Below are 25,435 nucleotides of genomic sequence, written 5' to 3' on the forward strand. Positions count from 1 at the left end.
GTTTAAAAGCCATGCCACTAACAGGTCAGCCGTGCCAAAAAACGCTAGAAGTGCAGTATAATGATTTGAAACGCAAGAGAGGTGTTTTCTGTAGCTTGATCGCGCGCTTGTATTGAAGAATAGACCAGAGCCAAGGTATTTACATGCTGCACTCGCATAGTACGCGATCTAACCTGCGGATCTAGCTGATAAACTCTTATATATGTCTGATCTGGAGCCGGAATGTCAGTTTTAGAGGGGGATAGATCGGATCCAGCGCGTTAAACGAGTAACTTGCCTCCATGCATGCAGACACAGGCTCGCAGTGGATATCAGTGGGTTTGTCTACGGCAAGAAGCGGGTTTATTGATGAACTATGTGCTTAAAGGCTCTGATATCAGTGCTGATAACCTTCCCACACAAGAAGAGGCCATTATTTCAGGCATGTTCCTGGAAAGTAGGTGAACAGTTCTGCTGCAGTCAGACTTTCAGGGCGAGATCAGGCTGCTGTAGTTTAACATACTGATCACTTTCCTTGCTTGTAATTGTTTTTGCATATCTATATTGTAATATATCTGTATATTTAAACATCTTTTTATATTTTTCAAACAGTCATTGATTGTTGTGATTCGGTTTCAGATGCAATATACTTTTTTATTGAAATCTATCTATCTATCTATCTATCTATCTATATATTTTTTTTAATATTAATGTATTTTTTGGTTAAAATAGGGGCAAAAGCGGATATTATAAATCTACAGTCTTTTGTCTGTTGCTTAAATCCAGTTTTCACAGTTTGTTTTTGACCAGTGTGGCTGATACCAGTACCGATGGTGTTGGATGACCAATTTAAATGCAAATGAGCTGTGCAACTGATATGATTACTGAGATTTAATCTAATGAATATTAATTTTAAAATATAGAAACATCAGTGCTGTCAAAAAGATTAATCACATCCAACATAAAAGTTTGTTTACATAATATATGTGTGTGTGTGTGTGTGTACTGTGTATATTTAAATGTATATATAAAAACACACACATGTGTATATATTTAAGAAATGTATGTAATATATATATTTATATATAATATAAATCATATATATAATTCTGAATATATATATATATATATACACTCTACAAAATAACTTTTTTTTTGGTTGAACTATCCCTTTAATGTTAATAAGACAACAAAAAACTTGTTTTATTTGTATATTATGTGTATTTGTAATTTGCGTCTCTGTTCTTATTTTTTTAATAAGAAATATAAAATGATGACAGAGATTTTTTTATCTTCACCCACTTTGGCCTAAATATCTGTCATTCTTTTTTTTTTTTTTTTTTTTTTAATATTTTGTTACCTTGTAAGGCTTTGTTTAAAATAGGGAAATTAGATTGGCTGTACTGCTCAGACCAAAACACCAACATGACAAAGAATCGTGATAAAATCGTGAAATTATATTTTTTGCCATATCGCCCACCCCTCGGCAAATTTTCCCTACCGTGTTTTTGCATTGGCAATAATGTGCGTAAATTAGATTGATTAATTAATTGGCTGCCGTTGTTTTGATTTATGCTTTAGTAGATGCATGTGTCGTATGAGGGAAAACCATTAAACTGCACCGGTTCACTGGGATTGTTTGTTTTCACAGGTGCTTGGCTTTCAAAAAGAGGAAATATGGAAGAAAGACCTTCAAATCAGCCCTATTCATTAGTTTTCTGAAAACTAGGTTTAGTTTTGGCTTCCATCAAGAGCTCTTCCATTAAGATTCTCTTTTGTAGCCTTCTCAGTTTTATGTAGCCATTCCTGGAAGCTCTCCATTTTGGACGTGTGATTGGTTGAGCTGTTTACCAGTGCTGGAGGAGAGGCCTAATCCCAAATCCTTCTGGAGAGCGCTAAGACACTGCCCGACTGGAAGCTGACGGGATTAACTTCATATTAGATTTGCGAGACAAGGGGAAAAGAACACCTGCTTGTTTTTACAGGCAAATCCGGGCCAACCCTGCTCTGGGTTCGACTTGCTTTTTGGATCTTGCATGCGAGACGCCACCTTCCATTGTCAAACTTGGCACAGTTTGAGCACTTCCCAGAATTGCCTCCTGTTTTAGGACTCGATAATCCAGAATCATTCAGAATCAAGGTCAGTCGTTCTTGACTGCAGAGACTAGACTAGACTTTGAGACTTTACGTTATGACATTAAAACCATAGTGCACAAGCAGATCTGCATCATCAGTGTCTGAGAAGACCCATCAGCCAAGCTGGGCAGAAACAAAAGGCTTTAGAAAGAGGAGGCGTACTGAGCCAGGTCGTTCTTATTCTGCTCTGGTCGTTTCTCTGCTCGGTGGAAACCTGCATTCGTCGCGATGGCTCCTCAGCCGACTCAGACAGGAGTGACCACTGCCCTGTGAAGGACTACACTCAACTCTGTAAGTGAGGAAACACACACGTGTTGGCGTCACTTCAGTCGGGTGGTGTTGATGCATCTTGACTCATGATATAGCAAAGACTAAGCTTAATAACAATTAAGAATTTGCACATTTTCAAGTCAATAATTCCAAAACGGTACAATTAGAAATGTCCAAGCATCGTTTAAACTGTGTTATTTTAGTATTATTACTATGTTTCGTTCAGTTTTTGGGGTTTGATTCACCCTAATATAACTTTTTAATTCTATTTTATTTAACCAAATTTGGCGCTGCACATCATTTGATGTATTTCATGAGTGGCCACATGTTTATTTGAATTTTTCTTTTGTTATTTCTGTATGGCGAGCCGCAGAAAGCGGTAGATTGGAGTGCGCATCTGAAGCTGAGCAGGAGAGAGCATTGCCTAGTAATGAACTCTTGCTCCAAAACTAGAGATGCTTTCTCTGTATTAGATCCATCCCTGTCAGAAGCTGTTTGATAAAGTGTTGAGGACATGTCCTCGCCGTAATGACACACACACACACACACACACACACACATAGACCCACACACACACACATAGACCGGCTTTCCCGAAGGGACATTAGATTCCCTGTCTGGGCTCCCGCTGTTCAGAACCTGTGTTGTTCTCCCCCCCCAACTCTTTTCTTCGGTTTGAATGGTTGAGGACAAGGGGCACTTTGAAGGAGGCTGGAATTGGCCGTGGTTTGGTCGCAGATGACAGACCGCTGATCGATGCCTCTCCTCTATCCCACAAGCTGCTGCTTTAGAATTTGGAGCTCTGTGGGAGAGCAGAGGTGGACTTTAAACATCGCTGGCAAAATCTTAATGCTGAGTCCAGCAACTCTTTCACTTTTGGGACACACCTTCGTCAGAACTCATTTGTGCAGGTTGATATTCTCTTCTTTTGTCTCCGCTCTTCTTGACCTCGACATTAGCGTCTATCAGAGAAGAAGAGGAGGATGAAACTGAAGAAGCAGGTGACCGTTTGCGGCGGGGCCATCTTCTGTGTGGCCGTCTTCTCTCTCTACCTGATGCTGGACCGCGTCCAGCACGATCCCGCCAGGAGACAGAGCGCTGGGAACTTTCCTAGGGTAAGTTGGCGGTGATCTCTTTATGAATTCCCTTTGTCCTGGATTACATTTTTTGCTGTGCGGGTCTGTTTGAATGGCTCCATTTATCAAAGTCTTCGGTGGGGGTTTTCAGTGTGAAAGCTAGTGATGTGACCAGTTCGTTTCTAGCTCTGACTCAAGCTAATTAACTACTAAATTAGCTAGTGAATAACTCTCTGTGAGTGCTGGCTTTTTTTTTTTTGCCACAAAACCAAAGGCTTTTTTAAATGCAAAAAAAACTGATTAGTAGAAAAATTGAGCTGGTGTTCTTCTAGAAAGTACGTGTAGTATGACACATAGTTGATGGTGTGTGAATTAGCACGGTTTATGTGCTTCATATCAAACGCTTCAGGAAAAATTATGCACATTATGGAAATACAGATATTGTTTAAATCATTTTTCAGTTTGATTGTCAGGGAGCTTTGCAAAAGCGAACACTTACAGCTTCTGTGACACTTGATATTAGTAATACTTGCTAAGGCAAGGGATTTAAAGAAACTCCCAAGTATTACGTTTTTACATGTAACTCATCCTTCACCCTTTGTACTACGGATCTGAATGATACTCAAATCGTTCAGCATGTTGGGGAGAGGTGTGCTATTACTTTTCTAAGCCATCGGACTTGTGATCTGCCTGGGGGTGATAAAATGGCAGGAAAAAAAATCCTATGAATGTACATTGAAGAAAGGATCTGAGACATATCTAAGGACCAGAATATCATCTCTTTTGAAAACCTCTAGAACATCTTAACAAATAATATAAGATATATATATATATATATATATATATATATATATATTATATATATGTGTGTGTGTGTGTTTTTTTTTAAGGAAGATATTACATTTCTTTCCAATAATTGTTTGTTGTCATGTTATGACCAAAAACTGATAAATGGATGATTTAATATACTATTTTTTTTTATTTATTTTTTTTAAAAACAAATACAAATTAAGAGCAACCATTTCAGTTTTTGGAAGTGAATTTAAGCAACCTAACATTATAACATACATTATGAAAAATAGATATGTATGTGTAATTTTTTTGGCCATTACATGACAATCAAATGACCATATTGATATTGGTACATCCCTACTCAGAATTGGTACTTAAAAAGGAAAAATCCAGTTTGTTAGTGATAGTGTAGACATGTTACAGGTCAGCCATGCCAGTCCTGTGTGTCTTGGTGTGTCGTCCCCTCTAGAGCGCTCGGATCAGTCATGTGATGTTGTAGATTGTGGTGGTAGATAGATTACACCTCCATCCCCCTCCTTTTTTTCAGAGCCAGATTTCGGTTTTGCAGAACCGCATTGAGCAGCTGGAGCAGCTCCTGGAGGAGAACCATCAGATCATCAGCCACATCAAAGACTCTGTGCTGGAGCTCACCGACACGGGGGCCATCTCTCCCAGCGGACATCTCCCCTTCCGTAGTGCCAATGGCTCCTGGGTGCTGCCCTTTGATGGCAGGCCCACCTTTCTCTCCGTCAAGCCGCTGGATTGCCAGTTCGCACTGGGCCGCAGGAGCCAAACTGACCTGCAGGTGAGAAGCGAAACAGCGTCTCAGTGGGTGGAAGTGTGTAGAATGAGTTGAGTTGAGTGCTTTGTTATCTGGATGAGGACTGCAGTGTGGCTTTGGGATTGGCTTGTTGTGGTTATAGTTATACTTGCCCAGAATTCCAACAATAATCACACAGTTTTGAGTCTACAACTTGTACAGTTACTTTTGCAGTTACTCATGTAATGACTAGTGGGTCACTCAGTGTCAGAAAGATAAACATGTATATTGATGAAAGCCAAAATATTATATGTAACAGATGTGTATTTAACTGAGAAATACACAAACAATAAGGTGGGGTAAAAAATGACTACATAAACACAACATTAAGAGCCAGATTTTAGAAGAGTAAAAATGATTTCTGAAAGATGGCAGCATCATTATATTATTTTTACACTGAGTTTGGTAGGTCTATTAGTAAAATCTGCTGACTTTAGAAAACTTTGTTGCATTATATGCCAATGGTGATGACCATTAAAAATGGGAAAAGGCATTTTTCAAGTTTTTCTCCAAAGTTTGCATGCCTGTAACTTAAGAAGTTTTAAAGCAAACAAAAACAAACTTTTTCCTTTTGGCATCTTCATTTTTAAGGCCCTCTGTGGTTACATTCCAGGAATATGAGAATCTCAATATGGCTCCAGGAGTAAATTGTTAAATTGGACAGTAGTCAAAAACAATTGTATAGAACATACCATGCCATAAATATTGTTTAATATTTGCCTAAAAATCTAAATCTGTATTGGCCATTTTGGATATTTTTATCAGTCGTATATTTAATTGGTTCTGCCTGTTTTAGATTTGTATTTTATTTTATTTTCAGTCATTATTGGCAACTAATATCAGTTTATTGTTAGTATCAGATGTTAGTTGTTTTATTGTTTCTGCCTGTTTTATATTAGATTTAGATTCAGATTACATTTGCCCACCTAGCACTCCCTTAATTTTCTCCTAGTAATGCACAATATTTATCAGCATTTTTTTATTATTATTTTAATTTTAATCTTTTTTTTATTTTTATTAATTAGTATTGCCCATTTTGGATTTTATCTGCTGATATTGAATGTTTAATTGTTTCTGCCTATTTTAGATCAGATTTATTTTAATTTGCCATCATCTAGCACTCACTTTTAAAGGGATAATGATATACAATGTTACAGATTTAACCATTCAAGAGCACTACCTCTTGAGTCAATACTATTTTTATATAATACTGTTTGTTTATAGTATAGTATACTATAGTATTTTTAAATTCTTGAAAGAATTTACTTGGTGCACCTTTAATCTTATTTTTTTTTAATCCTCAGATACTTTTTGAGTGTATTAAAAATCATCTATTCAAAACACGTCTAAGACCTGACATGTTGTTAACAGGCACTTTAAGTCTCCATTGGGTGTGCGGTTGTGCTTCAGGCTGTCACACCTACACTAAATACAGGCCCTGTGTCATCTGTCAGTTACATCAGATTGCCATGAGACGTAGTATTTATCAGGAAGTCCACAACATGTCTAGTTTTGTGAAAAATCGCTAAATGTAACGTCTTTTCACATTTTTGTGTCTCCTAGTAGAGGCTTTCATAAAGATGTTTGGGAATTGTGAAGCGGATCGAGATGTATCCGGCTGAATCCATGCAATAACACTTGTGACAATCTCTGAATTGATTGTTTGGTCACAGATGCTGGATGTGTACTCCTTGTTGAACTTTGATAATGTGGACGGAGGTGTTTGGAAGCAAGGCTTTGAGATCACCTACGAGCCCAACGAGTGGGACGACGAGCCCCTGCAAGTGTTTGTGGTCCCTCATTCGCACAACGATCCAGGTAGGGATTGAAACATGTTTGGTGCTTCAGCCTCTCATACTGAAGATCTGTGAAGCCCTGGAAATGATTCCCTTCAACCCAGACCATTTTGAAAGTCATGAACACAAAAGGTGTGCTTGTATGTCAAGCCGTTGTGCTGCTATCGGATTTCATGCTACATGCATCATGTGTGCAGCCTCCAGTGTTTTCAATTAGTCATGTAACTGGAACTGACAAAACACAAAACCACTGTAAAAGCATCATAAAATATTCACTAATAATATTATAAATCTGCCCTAGAGCTGTGGTTAACAGGCCACTGGAGATGATTGAGTAAACAAATACAATGTGAGTCTGTTTCTCATATAAAACTATCGTATGTCCTCATAAGCGCATGAGATGTATGGATGTGTTTGCAGCAATACTCTGATCACTCGGCTGCTAATCAGAACTAGCCCATAATCTTCTGACTTGAACGAGCACATAAACCACCTACTTTTGAAGACTTCACTTTCAGAGGCAGAGTATGAGAAGTATGTAGACTGGGAACAGCTTGCATCTGTTATTCTTGATGTTCAGCAACAGCTGAGGCAGATGTGGGTAAATAATAATAATAACGCTGGTTATAATCCAGAAGTCTTTATTAAAAAAAACTCTAACAGCGGCAGCTGTTTGGTCGCTTCCTCACAAGAGCATACTCCCTTCATTAAAACACCAATAGGAATTAATATTATCAACATCAAACAAAATTATAAGGCAGAAAATGTCATTGAAAATACAGTAATTCAATATTTAGATATTTATAATAAATCACTAAATAAAATGTATAAATCTAATGTTGATTTCTATTTTAAATAACATGTAATATATAGATATATTAAATGAATTATTATATTATTCATTAAAACAATAGTATTAATAATAATACACACTTTTGTCACATTAATTTTAACTATGCATATGAAGTATTTAATATAATTTTGACATTAAGCATATTTCCTTACAAGCATGCAATACTGATTCTTATGTTCACAAAGGTTGCATTTATTTGATTAAACATACAGTACAAATAATAATATTGTGAAATATTATTATAGTATAAAAGAACACAATATATTTTAAAATCTAATTTATTCCTGTGATGCAAAGCTGAATTTCCAGCATCATTACTTCAGTCTTCAGCGTCATGTGATATGCTGATTTGCTGCTCAAGAAACACTTTTTTATTATCAATGTTGAACACAGTCGTGCTGCTTCATATTTTTGTGGAAACCACAATACATTATTTCTTCAGGATTCTCTGAATATAAAATTTAAAAGAACAGCATTTATGTGAAATAGAATTCTTTTGTTACATTATAAATGTCTTGTCATTTTTGATTGATTTAATGTAATTACTAAATAATAAAAAAACAGTACACTATTTTTGAACAGTAGTGCATGTATCTTAATTTGGATCATATTTTGTTAAAGACAGAACAATGTTAAAATTGTAATTGGAGCATTGGCCACTATTATCTTTTATGAAGCTTAGCTTGCATACATTTCTTTAAGCAACGTAAAAATGTTGTAAAGTTTCAATCTCTACCAGAAGGTTTTCACCCTCAGCCCTTAAGTGGATGTAACATTTTTCATTTTGTTTTAGTTGTTGATGCAGCATCTTCAGTCTCACACCTAGCAATGCGTATCCGAAAGAGTCGTGCAGGTAAAGTGGGTCAGTCACTGGGCTTGCGTTTTGCAGCGTTGGCACAATTTGCAAAGCACCTTAAGAGAAACACAATGAGTTTCAGCATCACCCGCAGGACAGATAAGTTTCCAAATCTGCTCGCGAACCCCTTCAGTTGGCATTTTTTGCAGCGTTATGAAAGAACAGAGAATCTAATACTTTAAAGTCAGTGACCCGATTCTCTGTTGTTTTATTGGGGTCAGTACCGTGTCTCTGGTCTTTGTGGTGCTGCGCATTTAATGCAGATTGTGTAATACTGAACATGCTCCCTATATGTTTCAATCAGTCTGCCGTTCTAAGGGTCAGCGCGGATCTGTTGTTCCTTTTTTTTTTTGCAAGGCCCAGCAGTGCCTCTGAATAATGAACAGACGGTGTTATTTTGAACAGGTTGTCATTCAGGGAACAAAGTGTGGGCAAACGGCTGTGCTTCTAAACTTTTCAGTGTTTTATCAAAAGAACATTTGTTTTTAGCACATATTCTGTTGTCCCTTCATTCTGTGGTGGCAGAACTAGATCTGATCTGTGTGCTGTCCTTGGATGGTTTTAACTGTGACTTTGTACTGCACTTCTTTTGTGACAGGATGGATCAAAACATTCGACAAGTACTACAATGACCAAACCCAGCATATCTTCAACAACATGGTGGTGAAACTGGCCGAAGATCCTCGCCGGAAATTCATTTGGTCGGAAATATCGTTCTTCGCCAAATGGTGGGAAAGCGCAGATGAACATAAACAAGCGGCAATGCGCAAGTGAGTAGCGTTTTATGTTGAATTTTGAAGTTAAAAATAAAATGATGTTAAAAGTTGCATTTTGAAACAAATTAATTTCAAATTGTAACGATCAAACTTTACCCTCTTTTTTCTTAGTTTGTCTTCATAATGTTTGTCTTTATTGATTTCTGAAGGATCATGCGGCACTGAAGAGTGCTGAAAATTCAGCATTGCATCACAGGAATAAACTACTACATTTTAAATCCTACAAAAATAGAAAATTCCATTATATTCCATTTTTCACAATCCAATCAATTCCTGCCCGAGCTGCTGTGTTCACTTGGAAAATGTTACATTATGAATGAAAACTGGGTCTCTTGTTCAGTGCCCTCATTCTGTCTTTTGTGTTTTGATTGGCTCCCTCATGCCCACTCTTGATCAGTTCATCTTCTTAACTCCGTAATCCACTGAAGGTTAATTAGTCTAGATGCTCCTTATATACTCTGAGCTAATGTTGTGGATTTCCTCACCTCATCTTGTGATCAGTGCTTTAAATGTTCAGAATCCTTTCTAAATCTTTTTTTCTTTCAGGCTGATCCTCAGCGGACAGCTTGAGATGGTGACAGGAGGCTGGGTCATGACGGATGAAGCCAACGCTCACTATTTCGCCATGATCGATCAGCTCATTGAGGGCCATCAGTGGCTAGAGAAAAATCTGGGTAAGAGCGGGTGTAATCTTAAAAGTGGCTCCTTCAGGTTGGTTTGGGATATTTAATGGGTGTGTTACTGCAGGTGTGATCCCTCGCTCAGGCTGGGCCGTCGATCCATTCGGGCACAGCGCCACGATGCCTTACCTACTGAAACGGGCGAACATTAGCAGCATGCTGATCCAGAGGGTCCATTACTCCATCAAGAAGCACTTTGCAGCCACACGGAGCCTTGAATTTATGTGGAGGCAGGCCTGGGGTAAATGACTACAAAAACAAAAACATGCATTGACATTTACAATTTTTTTTCAATAGATTTATTTAGTTATTTTTTTTTTTATACTCATTAAAGCATTATTATTACACATTTAATCAACTGAGAATAAAGTATCTCCCCAGGGTTTCAAATTAGAAAGTATTTTTAAGTTTCTTTTATTTTTATATTTTCAATTTTCATTTAAATTTTCGCAATTTTATGTTTTTGTCATTTTTATTCATTTTTGTTTAATTTTTAATATTTCTATTTAGCTTCATTTTTATTTTTTCATTTCAGTTTAAGTAATTTTAGCACTTCACCCTAGAATCGTTTTATTTTAGTTAGTTGCCAAGGCAAATTTTACTTTTTTTATTTAATATTTTAATTTATTTTTAATTTCAGTTTTAGTTTCAGTAATTTTAGTACTTAAACTTATTTTATTTCAGTTGGTTGCCAAAGCAACATTTCTTATTTGTAAGTTTTTTTTTTTTAAGTTTACCTTTTTTGTCTAATATTTTTTATTAAGATTTTATATTCTTTTATTTAGATTTTTAATCTAATATTTGTATTTTAATTTAGTTCAGCTTTATTTCAATTAGCAGAAATTATTTTTAATCATCAGTATAAGTTATTTAATATTAACAGATTAAACAACATTAAAAACTGAATATATAGTGGATCTTAATCATATAACACATTTATGCTTCAGACATGAATGATTTAGTTAACAATAACAGCATTTCTTATTAGTGGTGCTTGATCATCTGGCACATTTATGCTTCAGACATGAATGAATCCTCAAAATGAGGAGAAATGTGCTGTTACATTTCTAAGCAATCAAAGTTTTGATTTTCTCTTGGTGGGGGACAAAACGTTAAAGGATCCCTTAGACTCCCATTGAGCCATATCTAGTAAGCTACATATCAACACCCTAGAAACTGTAAAAACAACTCCTAAAACACATTAGGAGGCACCTAGCAACCAGTCAAAAAAAAAAAAAAAAAAAGCATCATGGCAGTGTGTTTTGCATGTGCAAGCACCACTCATATTTCTTAAGAAAATGTACAAATATAGTTAATAACTATAATAGATCAGAACATAGCATTTGTAATCATTAATTACATGTTAGAAAGGCTTTACATGTCTAATGAAGGTTTTGAAAGCTTTGCCAAGGAGTCTTGCCAACCCATCTCAGTGGCTCAGAGACCTACACATCAGAGTTGATTTATTTCATTTCTTTAATTTTCAGATATTGAATCAGGCACAGACATGTTCTGCCACATGATGCCATTTTACAGCTACGACGTGCCTCACACATGTGGCCCAGACCCGAAGATCTGCTGCCAGTTTGATTTCAAGAGGCTGCCGGGCAGTAGAGTCAACTGTCCGTGGAAGGTGCCCCCCCGAGCCATCACAGATGCCAACGTGGCCGAGAGGTGAAGCTCTAGGGCTGATTAATATGGAACCAGGGAATAAATTTGATTCGGGGGAGTTTAGCCAAAGAATGAATGTAGGTTAATTTCCTGTGTTCGCCAACAAAATTCATTTGTCCATCACCCAGCTGGCACCAGCTGTATTTATATGGGTGGCGCTTGAACTGGGCTCAAGCCCAAATCCATTGCTCTCTCGCTCCGCGGAAGAAAACCAGGATATTAACAAGCTTGTAGCAATTAGTTTGCACCTGTCATTACACTTCAGAGGTCTTTCAAGTTTACTGGAATAGGCAGAGGGTTTACTTTTAGCTTCATGAGTCATTTCTTTCAGAATGTTCAAATGTGTTTTCTTCCTATTGGTATGAATAGACAACAGCATTATAAATGCCTCTACCGTCTGTTTCGATCAATTTAATGTGTCCTTGCTCAATAAAAATATTAATGTCTTTATAAAAAAAATCTTCTTGACCCAAGTTATTTTTGAACAGTAGTGTGAATAAACACCACTTTTTGTCCGTTCAATGCTTAACTTGTTTTTAATCGATTGCTAGCCTTAATAAAACCCAGTCCAGTGGATCCGCTTCATATTTGACATTTTCTGTTTCAGAGCTGGCGTTCTGCTTGATCAATACCGTAAAAAATCCAAGCTATTTCGTAGCAAAGTGTTGCTGGTTCCTCTTGGGGACGACTTCCGCTACGACAAAGCATTAGAGTGGGACCAGCAGTACTTCAACTACCAGAACGTAAAGGTATGTTTTCTGATAAACACATTCGTGGCTCTAACCTGTAAATCAATAGAAAACTAAGATAATCCTCTGCAAGTTTGTCAGGAAGAGGTACTTGCCCTGAAAGTAAATCTCTGTAATAATCTGAATGAATAATTGAACTCGTTTGTGAGTGAAGAAAAGAGTGCATATGAAATGAATTGGAATTGCCCTGAAAGTAAATCTCTGTGTTCCCAGGCCCAGTTTGCGACGCTGACAGATTACTTTAGTGCGGTGTACAAGGCTAAAGGAGTCGCTCCGGGGACGAGACCACCTGATTACCCTGTGCTGAGCGGAGACTTCTTCGCTTACGCAGATAGAGAGGACCATTACTGGAGTGGATACTACACCTCACGTCCCTTCTACAAAAACCTGGACCGTGTGTTAGAATCTCACCTACGGTTAGTCAGTGAAACATCCAGCGTGTGTCTAATATCTCATATCTGTTAAGATATGAAAAGAAATTGCCTAGCCAAGGATGCAATGCTGAGTGATATTGGCTGATATTTAATTTTTCATGTTCATTTACCTATTTGTACATGTAGATTACATTTCAGTCTTCAGTATAAATCGATATTAATATCCATTTGTCATACTGTACATTATAATGCTGTGATGTCTAAATGCACTTTAAAATGATTTTAGTTTTAAATGTTTTATTTTTAGTTTAATAATTTAATATTAAAATAATTATTTTAATTGCATAAATTTATAAAAATAAATAAATTAAAAAAAAATAATTTTACTTTTATAAAAAAATTTTAATTTTATAAAAAAAAAAATATATAGAATTTTAATGTCAGCCATTTATCATTTTTTGGCTATAACTTCTAAAATATTTTTTATTTATCATTATTGGAGTTTTTTTTTTTTAAAGGTAATTTTAATTTCAATCAGTGAATGAAGTGTTTGCACTTTTCACGGAAATCAACTACAAATGGTTCATTTATAATTATCTCTGCTTTCAGCCAGAAATGTGCTAATAAGCTTTTGTGGAGGCCTTTTAATTTTTAATGTGCAGCACATTTAAATTAGCACTGACAAACGTTAAGGTATCTGAATTTAATCCATTATTTTAGCAACTTTGGAAAGCGTCTGGTTTTATTTGCCAGAGATTCAATTATGCTTTGAATAAAGGCCTGTTCTCTGCAGCATTACTGGGGAATAATTAAAATAGTTGTTCTCCACGTAGGTGACAAGTTTTTCTCCTGAATTAAGCACGAGGCATTGCTTAATTACTGTCATTACTTACTCGTTAATTCTATTATCATTGGTTTCTCAGTTTGTCAAGTCTCGCTGTTTCGTTCAGTGTCATGAACTCTTGTGTTTTAAGATGGTTTGATTTTGTGTTTGTAGAGGGGCAGAAATTCTCTACAGCTTGGCGGTGGCTCATGCGCGGCGTGCAGGATTGGAAGGACGTTATCCCGTGTCAGATTACTCCCTCCTCACCGATGCCAGGCGCAACATAGGGCTGTTCCAGCACCACGATGCCATCACGGGCACTGCCAAAGAGAACGTCGTCATCGACTACGGAAACAGGTTTCTGAATAAAAGCGTGCAGATTTCATAAGCATTAACTGATTAGAAGATGTTTAGAGATCAAAGGAAGTCTCTCAGGGTGTTATTACTGAAATCTCATCTTTAATAGTCTATTTTCAGCATTTTTAGAGTTTGGATTGATGGCTTTCGATTTGCAAGCGGTTCTTGATTCGTTTCCCCCCCCCCGCAGGCTGTTACGTTCTCTGGTCGGTCTGAAACGAGTGATCATTAATGCTGCACACTTCCTGGTAATAAAGAATAAAGACATTTATCGCTTCTACCAGACGGAGCCTTTCTTAGAGACGGTGAGGAACAGCCTTGTTTTTTTGTTTAAATCAGCGAGTTTAACCCTTGAGCTGTGCTTAAAATCCTAATGTGGTGTTCCCAAAAATGACCGGCTTGTAAATCTCCCAGTATGCAATATTACAAGCAAATCTTTGATTCAATCTTTTTATCAACCTGTTGTTTATTTAAATATCAAATATCACTTTTTCTCTTTGTAACTCATTAAAATCATTAACCATTATTAAAATATTAAAATTTTTTCTATCGAATGACAATCATCATTTCTCACTAATTTGGGCAATATTTTCTCAAATATCGAATACTATAGCATAAGAAATTTATAAGCTGTCTTTAGGCCTATTGATCAGAAACAAGGTTGGAAAAAAATCCCCCAAAATTATGTCTTTAGGAAGTTGTTACACCCTGTGTGAGCAAAGTCAGTTTTAGTCCAGTGGAATAACATTAACAAGCTTAAAATGACCAGAACACAACATGAGGGTTAAGAGTCTGACCTTTGACCTCTGTTCATGTGACTGTAGGACGACAGACGCACCACACAAGACTCTCTTCCGCAGCGCACGCTTATCGAGCTGGAATCTACTCCCAGGTGAGATGCGTTATCTGATCTTGAACGCTGCAAATGCTGTCATTTTTTCAGTGTGCAGATACGATCTTCTTCCTCTTCTTCAGGTATCTGGTGCTGTTTAACCCCGTCGAGCAGGAGCGTCTGTGTGTGGTCACCATGCTGGTGAATTCGGCAAGAGTTCGGGTTCTCACGGAAGATGGGCAGACGTTACCGGTTCAGCTCAGCGCGCAGTGGGTGTCTGCTGTTGAGATGAGTGGAGAGGTCTACCAGGTGTGTCTGTTTGTGTCCATATGTTCCAGCATCTTAAATAAAGGCAGTCTGAAAACCTTCACTCTTGTCTCTTCATTCAGGCTTCTTTCATGGCACGCCTCCCCGCTCTGGGATTGGCCGTCTTCCACCTGTATGACTCTGCTGACTCTCCCATGACGCTGCGCTCTGATACGCTCCTCAGGATACCGGGACGGGGTCAGAGCATACGGGGTTTGGACCCTCTGCCTGTGCGATCGCAGACGGTAGACGCCCAGCCGTTGTACATCCAGAGCCAGTCTCTCAGTCTGGGCTTCTCTGGAACCACAGGCCTGCTGGAGGTGAGAGGATTTTTGTGTTTCTGTTGTGTCAGGAAGTAAAGTGAGAAATGATTTCGTATACTGTACGTTATAGTGTTGTGATCCCTAAATCCACTTGTAGCTTTTAAAATTATTCATTATTTTTATTTATGTTGTCAAAATAGTATAGATATCGTATATTGTGTATATATGCTAGCTGATATTGGATATTTAAATGTGCATTTATCAATTTTACATTTAAATGACTTTTTTTGTCATCTAAAGCTCATATTAAGTAATTAAAAAAAGTTACATTTAATAACATGGTTAAAAGTAATCTTCAGGAAATCTCACAATGTATATCTATTTTTGTACTGTATATTATAATGATATGTTATAATATCAGCCGTAGCATGAATTCTAATAACAAATCTCAGCCAGAATTTGAATATCTGTGCACCACTAGAAAAAATTGCCCTAATCTTAAGAACAAAATGCCCTGAAAAATGCTGAAAATCAACAACACTGAGCAAATATTTCGTGGAAATAAAAAAGGACGTTTCCAAGCTATGACATCAGCAGTCTATTTTTATGTTCAGTCATCTGGACAAGTGTTTTTTCTCATTGTTGCCAAAAGAAATGAAACGTATCCCGGTCCTATTTTTGTAGTGCATATGCTGTTGTGTCCTCTTTTAGAGTCAGCAGATGAGTCTACAGTGATTCATTCTCTCCCTCTCTCTCTTTTCTCCATCAGAGCATTCGACGTAAAGACGATCCCCAGGAGGTGAGGGTACAGATTCAGTTCCTCACATACGGCACTCGACCCTCTAAGGACAAGAGCGGGGCCTATCTCTTCCTGCCGGACGGAAATGCCAAGGTAATGTCCGGTAGTCTTGACTGGGGTGAAAAGCAATTTATCAAACAATGAGGGGTGAGTTAACACTTTCCTTTCTGCTCGCTCTCAGCCCTATTCTCAGAGAGAAGCCCCTATAGTGCGTGTGGTGGAAGGGCCTCTCTTCGCTGAGGTTGTGGCACATTATCAACACTTCCAGCAGACGGTCCGCATTCATAATGTTCCAGGTAGGCATCCATCTGTCTCACATCCAAACACGATCGTGTGAGGACGTCTTGCCCTGTCTGATCATATATTCCTGACATATCACTCTCTGTCTCTGTTGGTCAGGAATTGATGGTCTTTCTCTGGACATCACCACCATGGTGGACATCAGAGATCAGAATAACAAGGAGCTGGCCATGCGGCTGGTTACCGACATTCAGAGCGGAGATACTTTCTACACAGACCTCAATGGTTTCCAGGTGAAGTATAAATGTCCACAGACTCTTGAGGTTCATCAAGCTGGTGTTTTGTCCTTCAGAGTCTTTCAAAAATCTTGGTTTTATTTAAGCGATCGGCATGGGAGTAAAAGTGCACCATAGTTTGTCCTAGACTCTTAGACCAGACAGATAATCAAGCTAATGCTCCATTTTTTTACTGCTCATCAGATCCAGCCTCGCCGGTACTTCCAGAAACTTCCACTCCAGGCTAATTTCTACCCAATGCCCACCATGGCATATATTCAGGACAGCCAATACCGGCTCACGCTCCACACGGCCCAGGCACTGGGGGTCAGCAGCCTGGCCAGCGGTGAGTAGAGTTCACACATACTGATACTGCAAAAACCGATCCTACTTTCTTTATTTAGCCAGTATGAGAGATTTGATTAGATTTTTTACAAATTTATTTTTAGTATTTTTAGCAAAAACTAAAATGGAATTAAAAACACTGGATTTAATTGGATGCTATTTATATAAACTTTAAAATAACTGCATGTAGCCTAAATTTTTATTTAGATTCATTTGGTTAAAAAATATATATTTTTTTATATAAATGTATTTTTATAATTATTATTTTTTTTTTTACTAAAATGCCATTAAATCAGTGAAATTTCTCGCACAGTATAATTATACCATATTGGTTATTGGTCAGTATTAAAAATTGTATTTTCTTTCATTTTTTCATTTTATTTTAAATACATTTTGGTGCAAAACCTAAAATGCAATTAAATACACTGCTTTTAATTGAATGTTATTTACACACAAAAAAATTAACTTTTTACTTGGCTTATTAATATTAATTTGGTTACATGATTTATTTATATATTTTATATAAATATATTATTATTATTATTATTATTAATTTCTTTATTAAATTGCCATTAAATCAGTAAAACTTCTTGCACAACATAATTGTACCAAATTAGTTACCGAGTTTTTTTTTTTTTTTTAATTACATTTTTATACAAATGTATTTTTATTTGCAAAAATAAAAATTGATGCAAAAACTAAAATGCCATTAAACACACTACTTTATTATTATTTACATAAACTTCAACAGCATTGGCTAATTGGCTTATTAATATTTTGTTACATAACTAGATGCTTCAGGACCATTACTAAGCAACAAAAGCATGTCCTAATTAATAATCATGAGCTGAGCTTTTAACATAGGAGGAATCAAACTTTTTTTCACCTGGGTACCAAATTGAGCTGACAATCTCGTTGAAAAACTCTCCTCATAATGCTGTTTTCAATTTAGTATCGACTTGGTACCGAAGTACTGGTAATTTTTAGGTCTACAGCAGTGAGTTTCTTAGTAGAATGAAACATGAATCAGGGACTCAGATGGCAGGGAGGAGGAAAAACACTAACAGTGGGATGCAGTGCTCTGGTTCTGTATTGATTTAATGCAATGTATCCAATAATGAAGATGAAGTGAGTGTACCGTCTAATGCTTTGCCTCACTCTATGCTATTACCGTCCTCTCCCTCTTCATCCTTCCCTCGTACGCTCTTTCCATCCTCTACAGGTCAGCTGGAGGTGATCCTAGACCGCAGACTGATGCAAGACGATAACAGGGGTCTAGGGCAGGGCCTGAAGGACAACAAACGAACGGCCAATCGCTTCCGTCTTCTGCTGGAGAGGAGGAGCAACAGTGGAAAGGTGAGTTCTGACTCGATGAGGATACAAATGAATTAAACCGAATTAAACTCAGACTTTGGATTAGTACACACTTATTCTGACCAAGAACTACTTTCTTAAGGTTGCTTTACATGTTAGATTGCATTATAGTCGGGCTACCTTGCTGTCGATTACATAAATTAAATTAAATTAAATTACAATAAAAAAATCATTTTGGGGTGGGGTTTTTCATAGTTTACATGCTACTGGTTGCCTCAAACAAAATGAAAAAATATTTGAAGTATCAGATGAGACAAACCATGACTAGATTTTTCTTAGAAGTGCAGCCTGGTATGTTTTTTAATACAATTTTATTTCCTGGCTGAATGATAAAAATCGGTGCACCCTGACTGGCGAGAATCATAGCAGTTGATTAATCTGATTGGAGCCTGCAATTTGGGCTCCACATGAGAGATCTTGTTATGCATACCAAAATATAGGTATCCTTCAGCAGAGTGGTATGGAAATGCTCATTTCACTCAGTGGCCTGTAGGGGGCTCTCTATTGTTGCTCATGACAGCTTTGAGAAGGCTCTAGGGACAGTATAATTCAGAGTCTAGCAGTCTAAAAACTGGCAAGTGTGTAATAATAGATAATGGGCTTCAGAGATTTTATGCACACTGGCTCAGACTGATTTGTATAATATATATTTTTATTCAAATCATGCTGTCGCCTGTGCCCTATACAGGACACTATATATTATGTATTACAAATATATATGTTAATAATAAAATAATTCTTAAAACAGATGAACTGTCAAAAAATATATATAGTAATAATTTTATTTTCTAATATTTATATGTAATATAAAATATAAATATGATATAAAATTATAATACTTATGTATATACTGTATATATAAATAGCAGTTAACAAATCACCCCTTCTGTTTCTTTTCATTCCAGCTCATCATGCCCCTCTTATGTATTTCACAACCTATTTTTGTTTTTGTTCCTGTCTGTCTATCACTCATCATGTCTTTCTCTCCTCATGCATGCAGCCTGCTGGCTCCTATGCCAGAGTCACCAACATCCTAAACAAAATCATTGCTGGTATTTTAGGAGCTGGCCAGGAAGAGGTAACATTATTGCAGTGGTGGAGAGTGACACCGTAGCAGTTAGTTCAGCTTGTTACCATAGCAACAAGTGACAGGTTTCCACCTGGATTAAGAGGCCAAAGGTCGTTTCCTGTCCGCTATCTCCACCTGTACGGGCTGTAGATCAGTAGTATGTAGAGATAGTAACTGTATTGAGCTTTTCTCATACAGTGACCCCAAACAGTTCTTTTTTGCTGTCACAGTATGTCACGTAAAGGTAAGTGCACTTGCACAAAGTCAATTTACTTGCGTGTTTCCTGATGCATATCTGTATGTTCCAGCCGGTGGACAGCAGACCGGTCAGCTTCCCGTCGCTGCTCAGTCACATGACCTCCACCATCCTGAACCATGAGGTGCTGGCACTGCCCGTGTTGCCCAGGAAACACGGCGTGCCACCCATGCGTACCTTCGCTCCATTGGCTGGCACCCTGCCCTGTGACTTCCACCTGCTGAACCTCAGGAGCATCCAAAGCCAGGTAAATGAGAGCCCTGGGAGAAAAATGTGTGTCAGTATCGATTTCACCTGCTGTGAGACTGATGAGGACTTAGAGTTTATAATGAAAAAAAAAAAACGGTCACACTTTTTTGTGGTCTGGCGGTTTTATTGTGGGTATGTTTGGAGGGGGATTTATTTTCAGTGGAATTTATTTGGTATCATGTCTTTTTTTTTTTCAGCAGGATGCTTACTCTCCATCTCCCTACACGGCTCTGCTCCTCCATCGACTCGGCCTGGATTGTGGTTTGGAGGCCCAGAACCCTGGTTTCAACTGCAGTACCACACAAGGCCAGGTCAGTGTCCTTGGAGGAAAAACTACTTTTACTAAAAATACTTTATACGTGTGTGTGTATATGTATGTATGTATGTATAAATATATATATATATATATATATATATATATATATATATATATATATATATATATATATATATATATGAGTATATATGAGTATATACAATTCATTCAGCTTTATATTTGATACATTTGAGTTGTGTAGTCATGGTTCACTTCATTTGAATGGGTCTAAACTGGGTGGATGCGTGGAGGTCTGATAAAGGCTATATTTAGTCATTCTGAATCTCAGTCTCTGATCTTTCTTCCCAGCTCTCCATTTCTGGGCTGTTCCGTGGGCTAGATCTTCAGCTCCTGCAGCCTATGTCTCTGTCTCTGATGCACTCTCAGCCTCCGCTCTCCAACGACTCCTCCATCAATCTGGAGCCAATGGAGATCTCCGCCTACAAGCTCAAGCTGTGCTAGAACGATGTCGCACCAGAACCGGGCTCTCCGTGTGGACCCTTGGAACCTGTGCTAAAGCAGAGAACCACAGCTGGATGAGCAGAGGACACTTTTGGAGATTGTTTATCCTGACTTAATGTATCTGAATCAACATGAAGGCGCCAACTAAACTCTTAACAAAATGGGAAAAAACGTTCCAGCCAAAGTCAGATTTGGTAGCTGGCCCGGGTGCTGAAATAAGAACGTCCGAGTGTTTTTTTTTTGTTTTTGTTTTTTTTTTAAAGTGAGGTTTTTTTCTGGCAGAGCACTAATCGGTGAACATCTTTTTATTCCAGCAAGTGCCGACTGTTGTTTTAAGCTCTGTTTTTTTTCTCCCCCTTTGTCTTTGGCTGGAACTGCTGACCGTTTCTCATTCATTTTCTCATTCATTCATCCCTGGAGTTCGTACTGTATGTAAATATATCTCAAAAACGACATACACAACTGGATCTATACAAAACTGTGGGACTCAGTGCAATATGTGAAGCTTCTTGCCCTTTTGTTTCTTCATTTTATTTGTGATCTATCCTCATTGTTGTTTGAGCTCACACAATTGTTTTTATTTCTTTATCTCTGCTGTGGACGGTTCTGCCTACGCTCGGCGGCGGATTGTTTTTTTTCCTATGAATGTCAATCACCCAGCTTGGCCTGAGAAGACTGTCAGTGCTGTAACAGACGCGGCATTTACAGATCTCTTTCTTTCAGGATGGCTCGTGACACTTAGCCGACAGAAGAAGACGTCCACGATCCAGCAGCGGTCGGGTCTTCAGTCAGCTCTTACATGGGTCGGTTATTGGGTTACGGCTCAAATCGCACGACGAGAGCTGACGTTTACAATCTTTTTCCTTCCTTTTCCATCGTAGCTTCTGTTAACGAATTAAGCTGCTTCCTAACAAGCTAGCTGTGGATTATCCGCAACACATTTTTGTTATTTGTACCATTTTGATCGTGTCTAGGCACAGAATGTGCATTTATACTTTGTCATATTATATGCAGGTTTGAGCCGTATTTAAGTCAGTCAAAGATATGTAGAGTTAGTCTTATTTCAAGAACTAGATGAGTCTATGAGCTTACCTAGACAACAACACATTCGCTTGATATACCTTCTTGCAGTATTTTCAGGTAAACAGAACTCGTATTCGATTGTAAAAGTTCTAGTGCAGGTAGCAATGGGTTCCTTCACTCAGATTTAGCCAATTTTCCCACATGAAAACGCGTTTAGGCCTTATCTCGCTGTAGGAAGCCCATCTGTATTGTGTAGCAGACCCATCTCAGTCATCCCTTCTGGCTTTTGTCTGTCACCTCGGTTTGCTTGAATCGGACAATTTTGAACATAAGAATGCGATCTGTGCTTCAACCTGTCGTGTCGTTCTGTGTCTTGTCTCACCTTTCCCAGCCTGTCTGTCTCCTCTGGGAAAATCTGTACTCCAGTCTCTGATTTAAATTACAGAAAAATCTTCGCACTTCTTTGACTTTCAGCTCTGTGCCTGATTATCTCTCTGTAGTGTGGCCACATCCATTAACATCAGCCAGGACATCATCTGGCTTCTCCAGCTAATCAAGTTCCGGAGTAGTGTCCTATCAGGAAGATAATTCCCCGCAGGAGGAGCTCCGAGTATGGAGTGGCAAACATCTGTCCGGCTGCATTTGGAACACATTTTGGCACCCAGCGTAGGGCGCGCTTGCTATTCCAAAATGCTCTCGCTCCTGTAATTTGGTCTGATTCGTTTTCCGTGTCTGTGCATTTCACTGCCATGCTTGTTTTTCCTGTGCGTACGCTTTCCATACTGACAGATCTCTTTGTTAGACGTCCTTTATTTGTGTTGTGTGTTCGGAGATGGAAATGAAATGACAGTGAATTGAGAGGTTAATTTATTTTGTTGTTTCTTTTTCATTTTCTGTTTTGGTTTGCTATTGAGAGTGTGTTCAAAAAAAATGACTCGTAAAAGCAAATGCAGAGACATTAAAGTGGACATTTATTAAAGATCACATAAAAAAAAAAAAAAAAAAAAAAAATCAAATTCTTGGTGGTTGTGCCCATTTTGCAAACATAATTGGCTTTCCAATGTTGTCTGATGTCTTGAAGCTTTGTTGTTGTGCTCTGGATTGCAGATAGGGGGCAGTAGGGAGTTGTCTGCATTTAATGTGGCTCAAGCGAGATGCGTGGGGTGTGAAATATTGAGTTCAGTTAACAAAAGCTCACAAGATATGCTGCTTTTTATATCTAAACACCCTCTGTGATAGCCGGGATATCGGGTACTGATTTACCAGAAAGCCTTTGGAGAGAACTGGAAATACCGCTGTCCTCTCACAGTACTGACAGATGTGAAGTCAGACTGCCCTTTTTTTTTTTTGTTTGTTTGTATGGTTATTTTTTTTAGATGCCCTTTCACGCTCAGCTGAGACCAGATTCGGTTTCCTCCACAGCAGACGGGTTTGTGTGCTAAAAGGGTGGCTTGCTCCCTGAGCTCAGGCATTTGAGAAAGAGGCCATTCTTCTTAATAAGTCTGAGGGCTGAGATGGCAATAAAACTCAATCTCACCGCTGAGGACTTTAATAAGATGACAGAGGCGCTGATAGAGATGGAGATGTTTTTGAGGGATTAGTTGAGACAGAAATGAAAATGCTGTCATTTATACTCGCCTTTATGTTGTTCAAACCCATATGACTTTCTTTGCCAGATGGAGTGCAAAATGAGAAGCTCTGAAAAATGTCCAAGCTGCACTTTTCCCATACAATGAACAAATAACATGGGCTGTAAAGCTTTGAAAATGACCAGAATGAATGAGCGTTCACACCAGCAACGCTAACTTTATAGCGAATGCACAAACGCACAGTAACGGCCTGCTTATTATAAACACATGCTGCAGTTTTGTCATCTGCCACTTTAAATGCTTGAGCTGGGTGGATTCTGATTGGCTGTCAATGTTTCTGTCATTCATAAGCTGGGAAAAAAAAAGTTCTGAAATTGATTACAATGATATCGTTCCTCTGTGGCATCGTCTTTGGTGTGAACAGCTCTTTAAAATTCCCTTTTGTTTTTTACGCAAATATGACATGGTTTCAGATGACAGCACACGAGTCACATGAAGCAGTTTTAGACGGCTCTTGTATTCATTCTAAAGTAAAGAGAAGTGTGAACATTGTTCACAACATCTTATGTATCATTGGTTATGATTTAAGCTGCACTCAATAGCATAAGCATCCTCCCACCAGCTCTGAAATTCCTTAGATCTGCTTCAGATGCAAGTCAAGCTTCAGTTCAAACTATCTGGCATCACCTACTCGTTCTCAATCACAAAAACAATATCTTCACCACCACCAAAGAGCATGACAGACACATTACATCACACTAAATTCAGCTTAATAGAATCAATTTAAAAGAACAGAAATAGTGCCTTGTCTCGCAGGAACTGAAGATCTGCACCTCTCTTTCTGCCCATTAACAAGGCTGATAAAACTTATTAAACAATTGTGGAACATCTAAGGAGGATAATTAATAAGGCGCGCTCAGCAGATTTTCGCAGCAGTGCAAATTGACAGCAGCAATGATTCTTGTACTATTAGACATGCTTGTAACATTACAGGTCGTATGGCAAATCAATGGGAGTGAGCTGAGCATGAGGGTAATATATTTCCAATATTCCCTTAGAAGAGTAGTGAAGATGAGAAACAACACGAGTAGCTGGACCATCCATATTTCTGTCTTATTGCTCAATTAGTATGTATGTAGCAGCATCAGTCTCACTTATAATGCCAAGTAGGCAGAAGCTTCCAGTTCTGAATATGAGATCCCGTTCCTTCCAGCTGAACTAATTATGGAAAGCATTTTAAATATGCCATTTCCATAAACTAGTTCTCTCCTCCCTCTCCTGAGAGCTGGAACGAAAAACAGTCTGTGTAAGTTTTCCTTTGCCGTTATTGAAACATGGAAAGTTTAGTCCGTCCTATGAAGTGCACATGAAATATTGATGATCGCTCACTGCACGCCATGTAGCGAAGTGCATAATGTGTGCGTTATTAATTTAAACCGATGGTGCGCTTCTCCATGTGAATTATGGCAAATTGGCATCAATAAAAAAAAAAAACATTTCAACAGATTTCCAAGTACTTTTAAATAAAGACGACTGCAACAGATGTTTGTAATTAATTTAATGACTGCAGTATTGACAGCAGCAACAAAACTGTTAAATGCTTTAATGTAATGCTGAAAGATGTGTTATAGAATCACGCTCATTGTGTTTATACAAATGTTGATATAGCTCAGAATGGTGTACATCTAATGAGACTGCATTTTAAGGCATCATAGATATGTTTCGGTGATCCAGAAGGTAGGTAGCAACATCAAAAAGCCAGCATTCAGCATGTATAAGCTAATTCCAAAATGCATTGCGACAAGCTTAGTGGAAACATTCATCCACGGAAAATTGATTCTGTAGTGGTTCAAGCACAAAGTGATGACACCTTTGGTAATACAGAAGATATACTGACATATTATGGATAATAATTAAATGTAATTAATAAATAGTTCAATAGCGTTAAGTAGTTTAATATAAAAAAAGATTGAACTGTTTTGGGTTGGTAAGATGTTTGAATGTTTTTGAAATATTTTTTTTGAATACA

At 37.9% G+C, this 25,435-nt stretch overlaps 1 protein-coding gene across 1 annotated transcript; it reads left to right on the top strand.

Annotated features, from left to right (window-relative positions):
• The first annotated feature begins 167 nt into the window (after window positions 1-167).
• Window positions 168-23,972, top strand: LOC109051095 (alpha-mannosidase 2x-like). Its single transcript, XM_042715130.1, has 24 exons — window positions 168-436; window positions 1,631-2,406; window positions 3,345-3,500; window positions 4,801-5,058; window positions 6,747-6,891; window positions 9,177-9,348; window positions 9,901-10,028; window positions 10,102-10,275; window positions 11,522-11,708; window positions 12,313-12,448; window positions 12,614-12,870; window positions 13,826-14,008; window positions 14,199-14,313; window positions 14,833-14,900; window positions 14,984-15,149; window positions 15,230-15,466; window positions 16,179-16,301; window positions 16,390-16,504; window positions 16,608-16,741; window positions 16,928-17,069; window positions 18,291-18,424; window positions 19,820-20,014; window positions 20,214-20,327; window positions 20,642-23,972. The coding sequence occupies exons 3-24, from the start codon at window positions 3,369-3,371 to the stop codon at window positions 20,792-20,794; spliced, it is 3,468 nt and encodes a 1,155-aa protein (XP_042571064.1). The 5' UTR covers window positions 168-436; window positions 1,631-2,406; window positions 3,345-3,368; the 3' UTR covers window positions 20,795-23,972.
• Window positions 23,973-25,435: the final 1,463 nt, after the last annotated feature.

Source organism: Cyprinus carpio, chromosome A25, assembly GCF_018340385.1.
Source record: "Cyprinus carpio isolate SPL01 chromosome A25, ASM1834038v1, whole genome shotgun sequence".
Taxonomy (NCBI): Eukaryota; Metazoa; Chordata; class Actinopteri; order Cypriniformes; family Cyprinidae; genus Cyprinus; species Cyprinus carpio.